Source organism: Balearica regulorum, chromosome 13, assembly GCF_011004875.1.
Source record: "Balearica regulorum gibbericeps isolate bBalReg1 chromosome 13, bBalReg1.pri, whole genome shotgun sequence".
NCBI classification, from domain to species: domain Eukaryota; kingdom Metazoa; phylum Chordata; class Aves; order Gruiformes; family Gruidae; genus Balearica; species Balearica regulorum.
Genome location: NC_046196.1, coordinates 22,310,995 through 22,329,490, shown reverse-complemented (window position 1 = coordinate 22,329,490; position 18,496 = coordinate 22,310,995). Strand labels below are relative to the sequence as shown.

At 46.8% G+C, this 18,496-nt stretch overlaps 1 protein-coding gene across 2 annotated transcripts in view; it reads left to right on the top strand.

Annotated features, from left to right (window-relative positions):
• The first annotated feature begins 235 nt into the window (after nucleotides 1-235).
• The window catches only part of PSKH1 (protein serine kinase H1), a 37,286-nt gene continuing 19,025 nt past the window's right edge, over nucleotides 236-18,496 (top strand). The window contains exons 1-3 of one of the 2 annotated variants that reach the window (XM_075765177.1): nucleotides 236-294; nucleotides 2,057-2,219; nucleotides 2,927-3,958. In XM_075765177.1, the coding sequence (XP_075621292.1) occupies nucleotides 3,014-3,958 (945 nt within the window). In that variant the 5' untranslated portion in view covers nucleotides 236-294; nucleotides 2,057-2,219; nucleotides 2,927-3,013. Of the gene's footprint in view, nucleotides 295-334; nucleotides 900-2,056; nucleotides 2,220-2,926; nucleotides 3,959-18,496 lie in introns of those variants that run through there. The other variant, XM_075765178.1, reaches the window with a different exon arrangement.

The following is an 18,496-nucleotide window of genomic DNA, read 5'->3' as shown; positions in this document are numbered from 1 at the left end:
TGGGGGGTCCCAGGAGCTGAGGGGGGTCCCAGGGGCTGAGGGGGGTCCCAGGAGCTGAGGGGGGTCCCGGGCCCCCTGGGGCTGAGGCGGGGCCGGAGGCGGGGCGGGCCCCAGGGCGGGTGTTCCCGGCGGCCCCGACAGGGGGCGGTAAAGCGCGGGACGGCGGAACAGCGGCCCCGCCCACCGCCTCCTCCGCCAATCACCGGGCGCGGTGTCCCCGCCCCCTCGGGCGTCCCCGGCGCTCGGGGATGACGTCAGGAGGCGGCGCCGAGCCGCGGGCCGGAGCGGGCGGAGGTGAGTGTGGGACCGGCCGCCGCCCGGGGCCGCTCGCTCCGCTCCGCTCCGCCTGGGCCGGGCCGGGTGGGCAGCCCTGGCTCCGGCCGCCCCTCCCTCCTCCTCCTTCCCGCGCCGTTGGCGGCTCGGCCCCGCGGTAGCGGTGCGGTGCTGCCCGGGAGGGCGCGGTGCCTGCGGGCCTCGGCGCCTCAGCCCCTACCGCTGCCCGGGGCCGCGGGTACGGGCGGGCCGGAGAGGGGACCCCCTACCGCCTCCCGGAGCGTCCCCTCACCGGGTCGGGTCGGGTGCGGTGCTTCCCAGGCCTGGAGCTGAGCGTGCCGCGGGACGAGCCACCGGCGCCGGCCCTGGGTCCCTCCCTGGGAAGGATGGGGGGGGGAACGGTCTAGTTGGGATGAGTTATGACAAACAGAGGTTGGGAAAGTTGGGAAAGTTTGACCGATCCTGGCCTGCCGCCGGCTCCGGCAGAGCTGCCTGCAGGGCTGCAGCAGCCCCAGCCCCGGGTTTCCCCTCAGGAACCCACCGAAGGCTTATGCCAAGCGAGCCGTAATGTCAGGTTTATGTCAGGCGATGAGAGGCACGTTTCAGGTTTGTTAGTAAAATTAAAGGTAAGGTGCTTTCAGAACTGCTGTGTTGGCACAGGCGTGATTTGAAGGTTCCTGTGTGTGAGTGTTTCTTATGCAGTTAAGAGCTGGGATCTTCAAATTTCCTTACTGGCATCTCACTGAAAAGGGAAATTAAGTGACTTCGAGTTGTGAGGTATTTAATTGGTGGTGGAAGGCCCGCCAGGCCTCGGGGGGTTGCTCAGGTGGCCGACACCCCTCATCCACAGGCATACCCTTGGGTGTTAAACCGTTCAGTCCCTGATTTCTTCAGAGAGGTGGAGGACGGTTCTGAATCAGCAAGAGCTGAGGTGTTGCCCTGCTGAGCCGCGGGATGCAACGTGCTGCTTCTCCAAGGAGAGAAGTGGGTAGACATGGAAGCATAAACCCACTGTTCCTTCTCACCACTTACAACCGCAGCTCGGATGTGCTGTCCTCTCTCAAATAGTTTGGCCTCTGCTGGAAACATGATTTCCTGCTCAGAGGGGGCTTGTAACACTTCATTTCTCTAATGCGTTAGTTCTTTCTGCCAAACTCTTGGTGATTATCACACACGAGCGTTTCCACCTGCACTTCTGTTGCTGGCCGTGGCGGGCAGCTCTGGGTTCTGTAGGCTTTACTGAGACCCTCACATGTACGAGGAAGAGCCACTGACATACTGGTATTTGATGCCTGATCTCAGCTGAAGTTATTAGTGGGTTTATATACGGCGTTTTCCAGCTCAGCATTTGGTCCTTCACTTTGGTTTTGTTTACGGGTGGAACATTTTCCACAAGCGCTTCTCTAAGTGTGGAATTACTCTGTTTGCGGATGCTCTCATTCCATTTCTCTCTTAATTTAATATGCTTTAAGGCACAATAATGCGGGGAAAAACTCTCCGTGGGAGGCATTATTCAGGATTAGCTATACTACTCTTTATTTTGTTGTCACGGGACTTATCTGAGTGAACGTCCAGTTACGGGACAGCCCTTGGTGAAAGTCAGTTAAACTTTCAATGAAGTTGTTCTTTATTTCTACCGCCTGCACCCTAGCATATGGCATGTTTGTGCCTGGTTGGTGTCTTTAACTTTGCGGTACTGCCAGGAGGTCTTATGTGAGAAGTTATTTTGTTGATGTCTGATTTTAAAATTGAATCTTAACTAAAGCCTTGTTTTTTGTTCCAGGTTGGATGTAAAGTCTAAGCTGCTTCCGGGTGTCCCTCTAAAACATTTCTTGTTTGTCCACGTAATTCTCCCGATGGAAGACCAGCCGGGGTTCCCTTTCTGTGGTTTGTGCTGAACAGTTGCTTGGAGAGGTGGTGAATGAGTGAAGATACGCTCGGTGATGGTAAGGCAGCTAAAAGCTGCTCTGGTTAAATAAGGGCTGCATTTTTGCAGGGGGTGCAGTTAGTTAATTGGTAAAATGGATCTTAAAACCAGCGTGCCTCTATGTCTGTATTCCCTGCCTCCTGCGGAGTTTCACTGATGCCCAGAGGACAGTAGTGAGAGGTTTAAGACACCGGTACTTCAATATAAAGAAAATCTTAGGAAGATTTGTTAAGTGAACAAGTTGCTGAGATAATTTATGGAGTTTCTAGTGAAAAATTTCAAAATTACAAGATTTAGAGTGGCTGCTGTCTTACAAAGTTGAGCAGACTAAAATTATGGATAATGCTCGACTCTTTCCTTAATTTGATTTTTATTAATCAGTTGGGGCTGAACAAGAAGAGCTCCAGAGGTCTCTTCCAACCTCAGCCATTCTGTGATTCGGTGCTCAGCTGGGAGCATTAAACCAAGTATGCTTAATAAAAAGAGATACTGTGTAATTTCCACAGACATCTGTTCTGAGCGTGACTGTGTTTTTATAGGCACTATTTTCAGTAGCTCGGGAAAGCAGCAAAGCACCGTGCACGCTCTGTAGTCCAGTGAAAATCCCAAACCCTTAGTTTGCGGTAGCACGGCTCTGCTCAGACGTGAACCACTTACATTTTTTCCTGTTTGAAACTTTGCTACCCTGATTCCTGTTGATCTGTTTCTTTTCATTCTTTTCCCAAGGTTCAAATGTGGGAATTGCCCCGGATGTGGTTGCTGCTGCTGCTGCCCTGGGAAAATGCCTTGATAGGGAATTAGCACCATTCAGTGATGGGCTGTGGGACAAGCAAAGTGCTTCCCGAGCCCCCCAAAGATGTGCAGCTAGACCTGGTTAAAAAAGTCGAACCTTACACGGGCCACAACGACATATACAAGCATTTCATCAAAGATGACTGTGGAACTGTCATCAAAGCTGGCTCTCCCTCACCTCCGCGCCACGCTAACCCGTATCCTGGGAACCACCTGCCTGCCCACGTGGACCAGCCTGAACCCCGCAAGAACAAAGTGGCTAAATACCGTGCCAAATTTGACCCCAGAGTGACAGCCAAATATGACATTAAAGCCCTGATCGGGAGAGGGAGTTTTAGCCGCGTTGTACGGGTGGAACACAAAGCTACCAAGCAGCCCTACGCCATCAAGATGATAGAGACCAAATACCGGGAGGGGAGGGAAGTGTGCGAGTCGGAGCTTAGTGTGCTACGGCGGGTTCGGCACACCAATATCATCCAGCTTATCGAGGTGTTTGAGACCCAGGACCGTGTGTACATGGTGATGGAATTGGCGACCGGAGGAGAGCTGTTTGATCGAATCATCGCTAAAGGTTCCTTCACCGAGAGAGACGCTACGCGTGTGCTGCAGATGGTATTGGATGGCGTGAAGTACTTGCACACGCTGGGTATCACGCACCGGGACTTAAAACCGGAGAATCTGCTGTATTACCATCCGGGAACAGATTCCAAAATCATGATCACGGACTTCGGGCTGGCAAGCGCTCGGAAGAAAGGAGATGACTGCCTGATGAAAACCACGTGTGGGACCCCGGAGTACATTGCTCCCGAGATCCTGGTCAGGAAGCCGTACACGAACTCTGTGGACATGTGGGCACTGGGTGTTATCTCCTACATTCTCCTGAGTGGCACTATGCCCTTTGAAGATGACAACCGGACCCGCTTGTACCGGCAGATCCTGAAAGGAAAATACAGTTACTCAGGCGAGGTGAGTGTGCTGAGGGTTGAGGTGAGGGGAAGTCAAACCAGCAGCTCTCCGTAGGTGGGTCTGTGATGACCAGAACCTGGCTGTCACCTGCAGGGTGGTCACGTTACCAGGGTTTAAAAAAAAAAAAGTGTCTGTTATTCTGGCTTTTAAAATCCTTTCCTGTTTTCTGTCTGCTTTTCAAAACTGCTTCCAGTGCAGCATAGTGAGCTCCTCTAAAACCTGTGTATGTAAAGAAAGAAGAGATCTCTTCCCGTAGAACAGAACTGGAGGGACTGACAGAACTGGGGTGCTTGTGGGTTTCTAGCTGGGGAGACCTCAGTCCTGGTAAAGTGCTGTCTGACGCTTCACTGTTGAAACTGCTGCCAGGGTGGGTGTTTGAAATGTAGCGTGTACGCACCCACTCTGATTTCTGATACAAATCCAAGCGCAGGCTGAAAAACACCTTTGCTGAAAGATAAGGTTATGGCAGACAAAGGGGCGCTTGCATCTTGGATCTGGAGACGTGAGCACTTCTGAAATCGATCTGTGTTGCCTCCTGAGCTTAGTATGTGACAAAACTGAGAATTCAATAATAAGTTTTCTTAGCTCGCTATGGAAAGAGGAGCCTTGGGGGATAGATTTTAGGCAGACGATGGGTGCCCTTACCCTCCCAGAGCTCCATTGCCCCGCAGAATGTCCGGGTGCCAGGCTGGCACAGCTCCTGCGGACTTGCTTCTGGTCGTAGTGGGAGATCTCGATTACCAGCACAATTGCCAAGTGTAGGCATAACCTCACTAAGAATCACACTTCTAGAAAGTGAGGGTATCCAAATTTGCAAGTTGCGTTTCTGCCTATATCCCTCACTGGAAATATTAAAAAATGAAGCTTTTATAAATTCTTCTTTAATAAGAGAGGAGAGTGTTTAGATTCCTGAATGCCATGACTGTGTGCGATGAAGCCCACTGGGAAAGTGTTAACGAGTGGCTACGTTTGTGATTCTGAAATGACAGTAAAATAACTGTCAAAAAACCAGAATAAATTAATGATTGTTCTCATATTCTTAGGTGTGACAGGTATGCTGGCATTTTAATGATGGATGGAAGGAGCCCAAGATGTTAAGATTTTAAATATATTAAGCTGCTTTAGGATTGTGTTTAAAACAAAACAAAAAAATCATTCTCTGAAGGGTTTCCAGAGGTGTCAGTAAGTCTTTATACTGTAAAGCTGTCAGGCCAGCTTGTGTTAATAGTCAGAATATCCAAGTTAAATGAAGCTGAGGAATATTGGCATCTGCACACAGGAGGCCACCGAGGAGAGCCCAGATTTGACAACTTTGTGAATCTTTTTATTCTTCCCGTGAGTGCTCCTCAGAAGGTCTCCTGGTGCACCGAGGAGACCCAAACCTGCGGAGGTGTAAACTCCCAAATTTGGCACTTTCTGGACCAAGTGTGTTACTCCCTTTAGAAACCACAGTACTCGGTTAGTTTCTTGCCAGAAGTATTCTATCAACTGCTTCCTTGAACTCTGAGCTTCGGCTGACTTTGGCAGCCTTTGCTTCTTTTGTTAATTTGCCGCACTAACATGATTTCTTAACCAGTTGCGGAGTTTTAAGAATGCAAACGGGTTATCCTAAGGCAGAAAGAGATTAATTACCAGCTGTGTGTAGCATCTTTGGGGTCCACTGAAAGGCAAAGCCCCTTGTTACCTGGTTTACCTTACCAGTGGTAGTAGATACGGTGTAGTGGGTGGGATTTTTTTTCTGTAAAAGTTCTTCCTTTTTTGTTTTATTCCCCAGTTCTGTGTTGGGCTCATGCCTCAAGGTGCCAGAAGGTCAGTGAGACCATTGACTCTGAATCTGCTTCTTCCCATTGGGGAGCTGTTTTTGTTCTTAGCCTCTGTAACATGCTGTGATAACGAGCTCCGTAGTTTATTTAAAAAAAAACACATGGAAAAGGAATTCCCTTCTCTTAGTTTTTATTTGCCTCTGCTCATTTAACTGGTATTTTTCTATGTACATCTCATTAATTCCCTTTGCTCGAGAAACTAGTGAGTAACTTTTCCCTGCCCACCTGTCAGTTATCTTTATACTTCTTTAGATTCCTTCTTTTTTTGATGCTGAAGGTCCATCTGTGTCTAGTGTCTCCTAGGGAATATATTCCACAGATCTGATTTTTGCTGTTACCCTTCTCTGGGCTACTCGTAAGCTTTGAGGTGGGGTGATGACGTGAGCACCGTGGCTTTGTGCCGTGGTGTAGAAAGGTCTCGGTTACTCACTGCTTCCTCCCCGTACTCTGTTTGTTTCTTTGACGCTCCTGAGCATTTGGCTGATGATGTAGAGAGTGATCCGCTGTGACTCCAAGAGTTTTCCTGAGTGTTAATAGCTAATTTGGGGATGTCATGGTGCATAATTTGCACATTTTGGTGCATTCCCTCTTAACGACTACACCCCCCAGTGCGTGAGCTTGTGTTTAGTGACATTGAATTTTGTGACTGTCATTCAACTTTGTCACTTGTTTTTTTTAACCTTTTTGCAGACTTTTAAAATGAAGTTTAGCATGCTATCCGGGACCGGTTCTGCCCATTATTGTGAAATCTGGTAATTCTGGAGTCTTAGAAGCAAGTGGTGGGATACAGGTTTGACACCCGATAAATGATGATGATGATACTGAGCTGTTGAGCTGTTAAGAACAAAGTTGAGGCATGATACAGGTGGTAGTGAGTGGCTGCATGATAAATTGGCTGATGTTTGATCTGGACAAACTTGAACTGGTCCCACGGGAGGACAGGCAGTCTGAATTTTCTATAAATGATGGTAGGCCCTGAAGGTGCTACTTGCCCTTCTGAAGAAACAATATCGTCTTGATACTCCTGATCAAAAGCCAATTAATATTAGAAATTAGTGTTATTGTTGCAGGTGTCCTTGCTGTGCCATGCCTATCATCCATCTCTGCTTGAATGTTGAGTGCAGTTCTCCCTGAAAAAAAGCAAATATAGGTTGGCCAAAACCCTGTATGTTTTGACCAGATGTTTTCTGTTCTTCCAGAGCCAGGGAAAATGGATGCTTTAATTTACCGGTGTAATTAAGCCTATACCCCTAAATTGCAGGTGTGTGTGACTGTAGTCAGGTATTGGCAGGAGATGCGGTAACGGGCTGCCCACTTTGTGAGGAAATTCTAGGTGAAAACAAAGCGAGCCAGAGATTTAGAGGTGTCTGGCATGTTTCCCACAACCTTGCCAGCTTCCTTAAAACCATCTTCTGGGCTTTTAAATGCTTCCAAATTTCTCATGTTCAGAGAAAATTGCTCTTTTTTTTTTTTGTATTACACTGGAAGAAGTGGGAAGATGTCAGAAACGAGGCTGTCGGTAAGGTTGTCAGACTGATGGAAATGGCAGGAGCCGTATGTCCTGGTTTATTTGGAGGAAGAATGAGCAGAATACTGGACTGCGTTGCAGAACTCTGTCTCTGATAGATGCAGAAGCAGAGATTTCAGGGAAACAACTGCTTTTCTGCTCTGTAACGTGAATTTTGGAGCTGTGAAATGGAAGAGGAAATGTTAAAAGAAGCCTGCAAAGTAAAGTGCCCAGAGCTGACAGCTTGAGCAGCGCAGCTGAGACAGATTTCAGCAGGGAAGCAGGGAGCCATCTTCCGAACTGCGTTGCTGTACCATGTCACGCAGCAGCCGTGCCGCGAGTTTGCCGGGAATCGGTGCCGAGTCTCACTTTTTGAAAGGTCTGGCCTCAAAACCTGCTCAGAGAGAACAAAGCTGTACTGAGAGAGGAATAAAAGCCAAGATGCACGCTGACCTGAGAAGTAGCTCCAAAAAAACAAGCGAGCTCGTGTCCAGCTAATGTAATTGCTTTCTGACTGGGACCCTCTTACCGCCGCTCTCCTGTTCTGGAGTGTGAGGTCTGTTTGAAGAGCCTATTAGCAGATCAATAGGAGAGGTCGCCCATAATAGCTTATTCAGGTACTGCTGACATCACTGCTCTGATTATCTCGTCTATCTCCTTCTGTACTTTCTGAACTGCTTGGAGTAATGGGTAGGGTGAGGAATCAAGAAAAGCTGGCTTTGTAACTTGGCATGCTTTTTTTCTGAGCATCTCTGAGTAAGGATTACGAGACTGCATTTGATGTAGCCTGCTACAAAGTCATTCTCTTTCACTTGTTTTGTTAGAACTCACTAATAAGAAAATTTGGCAATATTTTAATTGAAATCTTGGGGATAAAACTGATTTCTGGGCATCTCTCTGTAGCTTAAAAAGTTGTCTGAGGAATAAAGCTGGAATTCCATTCACAGTTTCCTTTGAATTTGAAAGCGTAGAAAGGAACATCAGACCATCGTTACCCTGCTAAGGCAGGCTTGCTCTGCTTCTGTTTCAAAGCTTGTCCTTCTCTTGAATACTGATACTTTCATGTTGCATTACACACCTGGGAAACTTGCTGGAAGAAATGGAAGATAATACATGTTGTGGATAAATTGGGAAATTGAGCTAGGGATTGTTCTGGTTTTGATATCTGATCTGGGCAAATCGTTTCCCCTTGGGGTCTGCTTTCCTATTCATAAACCAGAATCAGCTTTTTGTGGTATGTTCACCATGGGTGAGGTCGGTGGGTGCCAGTTTAAAACCAAAAAGCTTGTTCGGAATAATGGTGCTGGCGGATACATTGATCGACGTGACGTAAGGAGAGACGTGTTTGATATATGAAGGAGTTTGGGCATTGCAGGTCTGCAGGAGCTCTGCAAGGGACTTAGCTGCCATGTGGAGAGATGATCTGGTTTTATGTGGCTTCCTTAGATTTTCCAGTGGTGTTTATTAAAGTTCCTCACCAAAGGCTCTTGAAGGAACTTTGGAGCTGTGATACAATAGCGGCCTTTGCATGGATCAGCGATTTGCTGAAGATAAGCCCAGAGCTGAACTATGTGGTCAGTTCCATGGAGAAGGGAAAACCAGTGACGTTTGAAGGATCTGTTCCCTTCTGCCCAAAAGCGATCAGGACAAAGTTCACTAATGAAGCTGTGCAGTCGCTGATGATACAGAGTTCTTCAGATGGGGAAAATGAGGGCTGTGGACCTCCTGGATGCAGGCTGCTGTGGACCTTAGAAGTTTGCCTGAGTTAAAAGAGCAACTGAATGAATTCATGGAAGATAAATCAATGGAGAGAATGATACTAAAAAGTCCTAAGTATGGGTAAAGATGGCCCTAAACCACAAATTTTGAGGCTTGAGAGTATGGGGGGGGGGGGGGTGTTAATCGCAACATAGGGACTGTTTTCTTGGGCTCTCCCTCTGTATCTACTGTCAGCTGATGTTGGAGACACCACACTGGACTAGCTAGCTCTTCCATCCCGTAACCTTCAGTCCTGTTAGAGGTGCTAGTCTTTCCTGCTCTCGTTTCATCCCTCAGCTGGGGGCTTCAGCCATTCCCAAGAGTTATTGAGCTGAGTAATAGCCAGCCTGCAGAGCAGATGGTGCTCCGAGGTTGTGCGTGCAGCATTTGGGGCGCCTGCCTGTGTGCTGGGGGTGTTCAGCGGTCCTACCGGACAGCGATGGAGCAGGTACCGCACGTCTCGTGTGGTTTTGACTTCTGGTTTGGAGGCAGCATTGTTTCAATGGAGTTTGAGAATCCCAAATCAATCTCAAGGCTTGTCAACTCCCACGGGCTAATTTTACTTGCTGTAAAATACTCCTTTGGAAAGGCTAGACATGTAAAAAGTGAGGAGGGCAAACATTTTCTATTAAATGGAAATGTTCTTGAACTCTTTAATTACGACGTGGTGCTGGAGTTCCCCTGTAGGTAGGTGAAAAAGCAGGCAACGTGTACAGACTAAGTGGTAATAAAAAGTGCATTTTGCAGATGTTGAAATTAGTTTAACTTCCCCTTCTTCTGCAGAAATGTTGGTTTGTGGGTTTGTGGTTTTTTTTTTCCTTGGGAGAAATGAGTGTGTCTTGACATTATACATCTATAAAGGAAAATGTGGTGTGAATTGCATTCTGCTTGTGACTCTGCCCTCCTCTGTTCGGTGACTCATTCGGATTTGAAGCATGAACACAGAACCTATCTAGTCATCCTGCCTGGCTGCCTTGCTCCCTGGCGTCCTTAATACGATGGCTTCATTCTTTGACAGCTCCCCTTGCTAGTTCCTGTTGCCGTTTAGAATTCTGCTTACTTTCTTTCTTTGCATTCCCAACAACGTCCCAAGGTGCTGTCTTCTCTGTTGCTTCTGCTGTCAGATGTGGAAGGGTGATAGCAATTTTGGGGATGGCTGCTAAAGCGCTGTGCCTGTGTGTTTAAGCGGTTCCTTCTGATGCCGTGAGCCTGTGGTGCCTTTCCCACACTGACTTCACACAGAATATAAACCCATAGTTTCAGAAACATGAGAGTCCTTCGCATGGGGGACATGTTTAGGATCGAGGATTCTTGTAGATCTTCATCAAAATCTATTTTTTAAGTCTTGCTCATTCTTAATTTAAAAACCAGCCTTTTCTATCTAAACAGCAAACCCTTCAGCCAGGCTCTCATTTTAAGTCTGAACCTTTGCAGCATCCCTTTCTCCTGACTTGACAAGTACATTCTTGCTCTGTTCTCACACATGCAGATCTCTGCTGCACGTTTTTTGTAAGGCTTGTTTCCTTGGCTGCGTCCACCCAGATTTCTTCTCCTTCATCTCTTTATTTGGGTTACCTACGCTTTCTGCCTGGGCTCCTTCGCAACCTAGGTTCTCCTGGTTGTTAGCAAAGATAGTAATGCTGAAAGGGACAGCTGTGGTCTGTTAGACTGTCCCTGCAATGGATGGCAGCTTCCTAGGGTAACCAACAAGATGAGACTTGTTCATATACATAGGCTTCAGGTGGTCACAATATGGAAAAATAACTCAGATGCACATAAAAGTAATGTAAGTAACAATTTTATAGTACTTTTGTAGTGATGGCACCTTTCGAAGTTATGTCAAGTCAAAGAGCACCTATTTCTAAATCTGTATGCCATTATTTGTGATAACTTTATGAAGAAATTGGCCTTCATGAATTGGTTCTGCTTTTTATTTTGCAACAAACTGGCGAGCTCCAGTTGAGACAGCATCAACAAAGGGTTGGTCTGGCTTCCTGCAGTACAGTGATGCAGTCCATACCACTGAACTTAAAATTACAGGAAGATTTAGGCAGAAGGTGACCTCCGAAAGTCTCTGGTCCAAACCCCTGTTCAGAGCAGGGCTAAGTGTAAAGCTAGATGAGATTGCTTCACATCTTGGGCACTCGAGCCTTGGAAGTTTCCAAGGATGGAGATGCCACCACCTGTCTGGGCTCTTGTCCTGGGGCTGTCCCAGTCTCATGGGAACTGTTTTTTCTTTACATCCAGATGGAATTTACCCGGTTGCAGCTTGACTGTCACCGCTTGCCTTTTCACTGAGCATCTCTGAGATATCTGGTGTGGTGTCATCCTCATCTGACAGCACTGGCAGTTGCAGTTTGATCCCAGCTAGTTGAGGTTCTTCTGGATGGCAGTCTTGCCCTCCTGCACATCAACAACTCCTCCAAATCTTGGTCAAAAGCAACCAAGAAGCAAATACTAAAAAATTGAATGCTGAAGAGAGATTTGCAGTACAAATGGCTTCAGAGCAAACGAAAGGAGAGGCTTAATGTGCAGAATTTGTATGTGCATAGCATTTTCTATTTCTCTTCTTGAGCGTTCAGTCTCTTAACGATCACCTGCCCTAGCTTGGCATTGAAAGCACCGAGTTAAATGCAGATATTGAGTAAACTCTGCAAATACTGCTATGGATAGATTCAGGCTGGAAGAATACACTTAATTACATGAAAAACAAGTTACTGTACTAGAAAATGAGTGGAGTAACGTGAATGGTGTTCCCGTAATAACTGACACGGTCCATGTAAGTAAAGAAATGAAACACCTTCTCCCCAGTTTTCCCTGCCTGCAGGCGATAGCAGAAGCAGGAAGAGCGAAGAGTGCTGGTAGTGCGTTAGCAAACAAAACTGTCTGTCTGTGCTGTTAGTTGCTACCTGACAGATAGCAAGATAAAAATAGGAAAAAGCAATTTCAAACCAGCTGATGCATGCTTACAGGAGGAGTCCTTACCCCAAGTACGTCGGTACCTCTGCAGAGCGTTTCCAAAGTGTTCTTGTAATTGTCCTCATTGTGGAGGCTGGTTAAAAGGCTGCGGGGGACTTGTAACCACTCAAATCCCTCGCGATGCGTGATGGAGGAGACAAATGACAGTCTTGTCAACTTTTAATCTTAATTTCCCGCATTTATGCAGCTTTCTGAGAGAGGATGGGGTAGAGCTCAGACACGGGCTTCTTCTGACTCGGGTAGGAACTGGTTACTGAATCCCCTGTCCCACTCCAAAGGGACTGATCAGTGATTGTGTTATGACTATGGTCAGATTTTCTAACAAATTAAATCTTATACCAAAAAAAAGGCACAAGCAATAAAAAGAATAAGGTCGGTAACCTTCTTGGTGACCTCCTTCCTATAACAGCTGCAGGTGGAAATGTGTAGTGGCAGAGATCAGCAGGAAAGAAAAAAAAAAAAGACCCAATTTTTTATTTTGCATACTTCTATTTTAGTGTAGAAACTAATTTCCTGTAGGAGAGGAAAAAGTTATACTTGGCATATCACAGAGCATGTCTCTCCGCACTGTCTATCACTTTGCAGGAGAGTTTTCAAACAAACATTCTCAACTTTTGGATGTGGCTTTTTAAAGAACAGTAAGTTTTGCATTGATGCTGCAGTAGGTGTGATCCTCAACAGTCTGGCTGCCAGTCCTGGAATGGCTCCTGCGTGTTTGCACTTCTGGTCACTAAGAATTAATTAGATATGCCTATGTAATTAAAAAAAAATAATAAATGTATCTATCTTTTGTTGTTTTGATGACAAAAAGCATAACCAGTTTGGAAGGGAATACCAATTCAGAAAAAAATCAAGTGTTTCGTAGTATATTAGCTTTATTTTATGTTTTATGCTTTATTTGCCCCAGAAATTTGCCCAGGTTTTTTCCTGCAGTTCATAACTGTAGCTTTGTTATATATCATAAAGTTTTCTGTAATATGTTGTATGCTAATTAAATCAGTTATAGGGTAGCAACTGCCTTGAAAGGGGGAAAAATTTCCCTCTGGTGATTTCCTCCTGGTACCTCCCCTGTTTAAGATGGGCAGTAAGGCAGCCTAACTTCCCCGAGTTTGGACTAGAGTATGTCTTCTGGAAAACATTCAAAGCAGATTAAAAAAAAAAACCCTGCCAGGAACAGAGAGCACCACTGCCCTCTAATGTTCCCATTGGTCCTTCATCTCCTCTATTAAAAAATATGAAATAAAAATAAAGTCCTGTATCTTCTTGATACAGAGGAGCTTCTTGCAAAGCCACCACCTTCTTCTGGAAGTTCTCCGTCGGCTCAGTGCCCGGGAGGATCCGGGATCCCTCGCTTGCTGACCGATGGAGTTGCCCTCCCCAGCTGTGCCAGTCAGTTTTTTTGAACCATTAGAAGTTTTTGCAAGGCGCAGTCATCACCTTGGCCTCTGATCTTCCTGACAGAAGAGAGAATATTTTTTTCAAACCAGCAGGATGGTCAGTTTTTCAGTCTTCTCCCTGGAGTTTGAGCATCCCAAGTTCTGTGGAAATGCAGCATAACAAGGAAAACAGGCACGGGGCAGGTTTTAAATCATGATTGTGGGACTTTTTTGCATGATCATACATCTCTGGGGCAGCATTTTAGCCTTCTTGGGGCAAGAAAAAGTTTTTTTACTTACAGCAACTGCTCTGTTTTTTTCCTGTGAGCCACATTAGATGTTAGTAACGTTTTACAATAGTCCTGCCATTAGAGAAATGCATGCATTTTTTTCTAAAAATTACAGATTTTTTTTTTTTTCCCCATTTAAGGAAGAATAGGTTTTTTGTAAAAATTGCTGAGCCCTTTGCCTGGAAAAAATGAAAAAACCAAAAACAAACCCCAAACCAATTTACAGAGGAATGTGCTTTTGCATTTCATACGGCTGTGAGAACGCGATGATTTTTAAGTAGAGCAACAAGAGTGTTGGCGAGATGCAGTCAGATGGCTCTCCGTTGAAAAGGGCACTATGCTCCGCTTTGAAGAGCTGAAACACTTGAACAGGATGAAAGTCCTCTCCTAGCCCAGCACAAAACACCGAAGCCAGCCGTATAAAGGTACTTCTCTTGGCTTCTGCTCTTTCTTTCCTTTTAATGCACCTGCTTGGTGGGTGTGAGTATGGGGGGATTTGCGTTGCTCCATACGTGTCTGGGAGCTGAAGTGTTTGTCCAGAGCTCTCCCGCTGCGGGAGCGGACATCTTAGGCTCTCTAAACACAATAAATTCAGTTAAAAACTGGAAAATCCTCCAACCCTCCTGCGCGTATCAGCACCCACGCTCCTGCAAAACTTTAGTGTGTTGTATTGGAAAACACTTTATTTACAGGTAAAGAAACACCTTTTCCAGTAAAAGGGCTTTGAAACCAATGCATGCGTTTAAAAATCAATCCCCTTTGCTTTGGCTGCTTCTTGAAGGTTTTTTTGAAGGTTGTTTCCTTCAACGGAATTGGTGTGTTGCAAGCACCTTTCTCAAAATCATTCCTTTCGCGTTTTTACTATGTACTGCAAGTTATGTTGCAACTCTTAGCAGCGAAGCTAACTCCAAATCCCAAGGATAGGGATGGTCTTTCTTTGCGTACATCTTTGATTTCCACACAGCTACAGTCTGCGACACCCCGTTAAGAGTTTTCTGTTTCACAGAATTGTGCGTGACATCAGGTCAGTGAATTTGCTGAGCTGGTGGCTTGTGGCAGGTGAGTTTGGCTGGGTCTTTGCTTCGTTTGGGTCTGCACTTACTGTGGCTGGAAGCATCTGGTGAAACGATGAGGTGGAGACACCACGTGCTTCACCGCGGTGGCTTGTTTGTGTTGCAATGCTTGGATTTATTTTGGTGTGGTGAGCAGAGGAGACCAGGGAGGAAACTCTGTCTAAGCCTCGAAGCCCCAAGAAACAAGAAAAGCGTGCAGTGAATCTCCACGGAGAAGAGGGATGTGACTTTTCCCAATGATTTCATCCCCCTTGTCCCTGGAGCTGCTCTCTGTACCAGTAGTGCCTGCAGGTTCAAGGCAGGATGAAGGGCAGCAGCTGAGCATTTTAGTTAAGAGTTTGGGTGAGTGTGTGGGTTTGGGGAAGTGTCACACCACATACAACATGTAATTATTGTAAGGATGGAGGAAGGCAGGAGCCGGGTCCGAGGGAAAAGGACTTGCGATGACACTGTGATTTGACGTATTATGCTTTCATTCCTGCATCTCTGCACCCTATAAAATCCTGTTAATGGTGGAATAGTATTTCTGCAGAATTGGGGATGTAGGGATAAAGGGACATCACTAGGGTAGGAAAAGAATATTAAGCTGCCTCTGTGCAGAATATACATTATTAACAGAAAGGATTTAAACTGTCAGCTGCCATTGATGTCTTCGACTCCTTTACCCTTCCCTGACACTGGGCTAGCCGGTTACCTCTTTTACCTTTGGCTGATTTCCTACCTTTGCTTTCTAAATACGGCAGCTGTCCTCTCCTCCGCTTTGTTGGAGATCTACGCTGCGGGGCGGGAGCCTGTGCTTCTGGGCAAATCTGTGTTTGAAGCTCAGCTGCTCCTGGAGGGAGGGCTTGAGCTGGGTGCAAGCACTCGTCTTGGTCTGTCGTTGGTGTGACACGTGTGGGAGTTGATCACAGCAAGTCCAAGGGTGAGGGTAGCATCTTGAACCGCTTCAGCTGGATTTGCTAGACCTGGTCTGCCGAAGACCTGAGGGTGGTATGGCTCCAGAAGATCATATGGAAATAAAAAACTAGAACAGCAGTGTGACTCCAGAGGCACAGGGAGCCCTGACTGACACGTGTGAAATGTTTTTAAAGTGAGGTTTCAGGTGGGTGCTGTAAAAGTGTGGCACTCTGGAGAGAACCACAGCATGTTCCTAGCTCCCATTGGAGTCCCCAGACTGAGCACCAGGCTTTGAGGTTTTGAAGAGCTGGCACCTGGCCGTAGTTCCAGCTGCTGTCCCCTGCTGCAGGTTAAAAGTTAGTTTTAATTAATCAAAACTGAGCAAAGAAGGTCTGTGAGCACACACCTTGTTGCAAATCACTTTGTGGCCTTGGAGAGAGGCAGTTGGACCTGATATATTTGGAACAATTTGCTGTTGAAAGTTGGCTCAGATTTCATCTGACCAGAATTTGGGACTTCCCTAGCAGTTGCAGTGTGCTCCTGCCCTGGGATGAGACAAAGGAGGAGTTAACCAGCATACATGGCATAGGTAGGAAGTAAAAATTTTGATTTCAGATAGTTAAAATCTCTTTTCAGCTGCAAAACCTGTTTTGAGTAGCTTCTGTTGGTACCGAGTTGGATGGCTAAAAAGATGCTTCCTAAGCCCAGAGTTTTTCTTGGTAGTCTCTTTCCCTAATCCCCGAAATCCCTAAATCTGACAAGATTGCAATTGAAGCTTTCAGGCTGGTAGGCACGGGGGAACTGGGTTAGTTGTTTTGAGCTGGAAGAGGAGGCTCAAGCCAAGAGCAGTGCCTCCGAGCTCCCTGTTCTGGAGCGTGAGCTTCAGGGCCGGCTCTTCTCTCTCTGTTCTCACCACCCCGCTGCTTCGCCCTCCCGCTGCCCCGAGTGAGTGCTAAGATAGAAATCCCAGATGTGTTTTCCAATACGTTTGTTATTTAAGTGGATGTTTTTATGGATTTTCCCGAAAACTGAGCTTTTACTAATAGGCCAGATTAGCGTTGATTGGTGAAATGGGAGCCATGCGGACAAGCGGAGGAGAGGCAGAACGTTCTGGTGGTGGCTGTTAGGAGATACCCGCTGTTAGTGTGGCGTACGCCTAGCTGCTGGTGTGGACGTATGCCTGGGCTGTGTGACTATAGCTCGTGAACTTCCATCAGCACGATACACCCTACATATCAAATACACCCAGTATTTCAGGCACTTTGAGTGATTACCTGAAGAGTTTGATTTTGTACCTAACAAAAGGTAGAATTGAACTGAGAAGGAAACTATTTGCATGTTTCCTACCTTTTGTCTGTGTCTGAAGAATAATTTCTAAGGGATTCTTTCACAGTCTGATCGTTTTAAGAATGGTTGTGTAGCTCAGACATAAGAAAGGTTTTTCATTATAGCTGGGATGACTCAAAAGACTTTATATACTGTTATATCAGACAGTGATAAGAATGCCTGACTTACAGTTCTTATCCCTTAAAGTCCTCCCCCCCCCCCCTTTTTTTTTTCTCTTTCCTTTTAGCTTTCCAAGCTTCAGGAATTCTTGGTGACATTCTTAAGCCACCTTTTTGCTCAAAAGGCTGATTTTGAAAAATGAAGGAAAACTAGCTTGGCTCTTGGATGAGAATATAAAATCATTTCATGGCATATTGATGCTCAGAGGGCTGGAGCACCTCTGCTATGGAGACCTCAGGCTGAGAGAGTTGGGGTTGTTCAGCCTGGAGAAGAGAAAGCTCCAGGGAGACCTAATTGTGGCCTTCCAATACCTAAAGGGGCTCCAGGAAAGCTGGAGAGGGGCTGGTGACAAGGGCAGGGAGTGACAGGCCAAGGGGAATGGCCTGAAGCTGCAGGAGGGGAGATGGAGATGGGATGTGAGGCAGAAATCCTTCCCTGTGAGGGTGCTGAGGCCCTGGCACAGGGTGCCCAGAGAAGCTGTGGCTGCCCCTGGCTCCCTGGCAGTGTTCAAGGCCAGGTTGGATGGGGCTTTGGGCACCCTGGGCTAGTGGAGGGTGTCCCTGCCCATGGCAGGGGGGTGGCACTGGGTGGGCTGTGAGGTCCCTTCCAACCCAAACCAGTCTGGGATCCTGTGATACTCATCTTCCAGAATTTGTAGGAGTTCCTGTACCGCCGGTGTTTGGCACAGGGGCTTGGCAAGGATGGATCTGACATTGGAGGTCCCTTTAGCCGAAATTGAAAGCGTTCCATGGTCTCTGAAAAATCCCTGTTTGGAAACGCGCTGTATTGCTCGACAGCCTTGCTTTGGGAACCTTCCGCCCGCGCTGAGCATGTGCCAGGCACGTGGAGCTCCTGAAGAGTCAGTATGGGTAAATCCAATGAGTAAGTGTGATAACCGTACTTAACAGAGATGGTGAATTACTCACATATGCGGGCAAAGGAGAGATGGGATTTGAAGTGTTCCTTGTCTTCTGGAAGCAGGGAGCCTTCTCTTCTCCCTGGCTTTGGGCAAGCAGCGTTGCCTCACACGTCCTCTGCATCAGCCGATACCTTCTGTGTCAATGGGCAAGAAATACTGTGGGAGAGGGGGTTTGGCACTAGGAAAACTATGCTTCCTCACTTGCTGCTACAGATTATTTTGTCCTCATCTGCCCTTCGTGCTGAGCAAAAGTTCTTTGCCTACAAGGTAGGAAAATAATGTTCTCCAGTCTTTCTGGGGACAGGAGCCAGCAGGCAGATTCTGCTGTACGGCGCTTTCAAAATCTACCATGGGTGAAGCAGGGCAAGTGTGGGGACCAGATCTTGTATTTCCCCAAACCGATTGTGTTA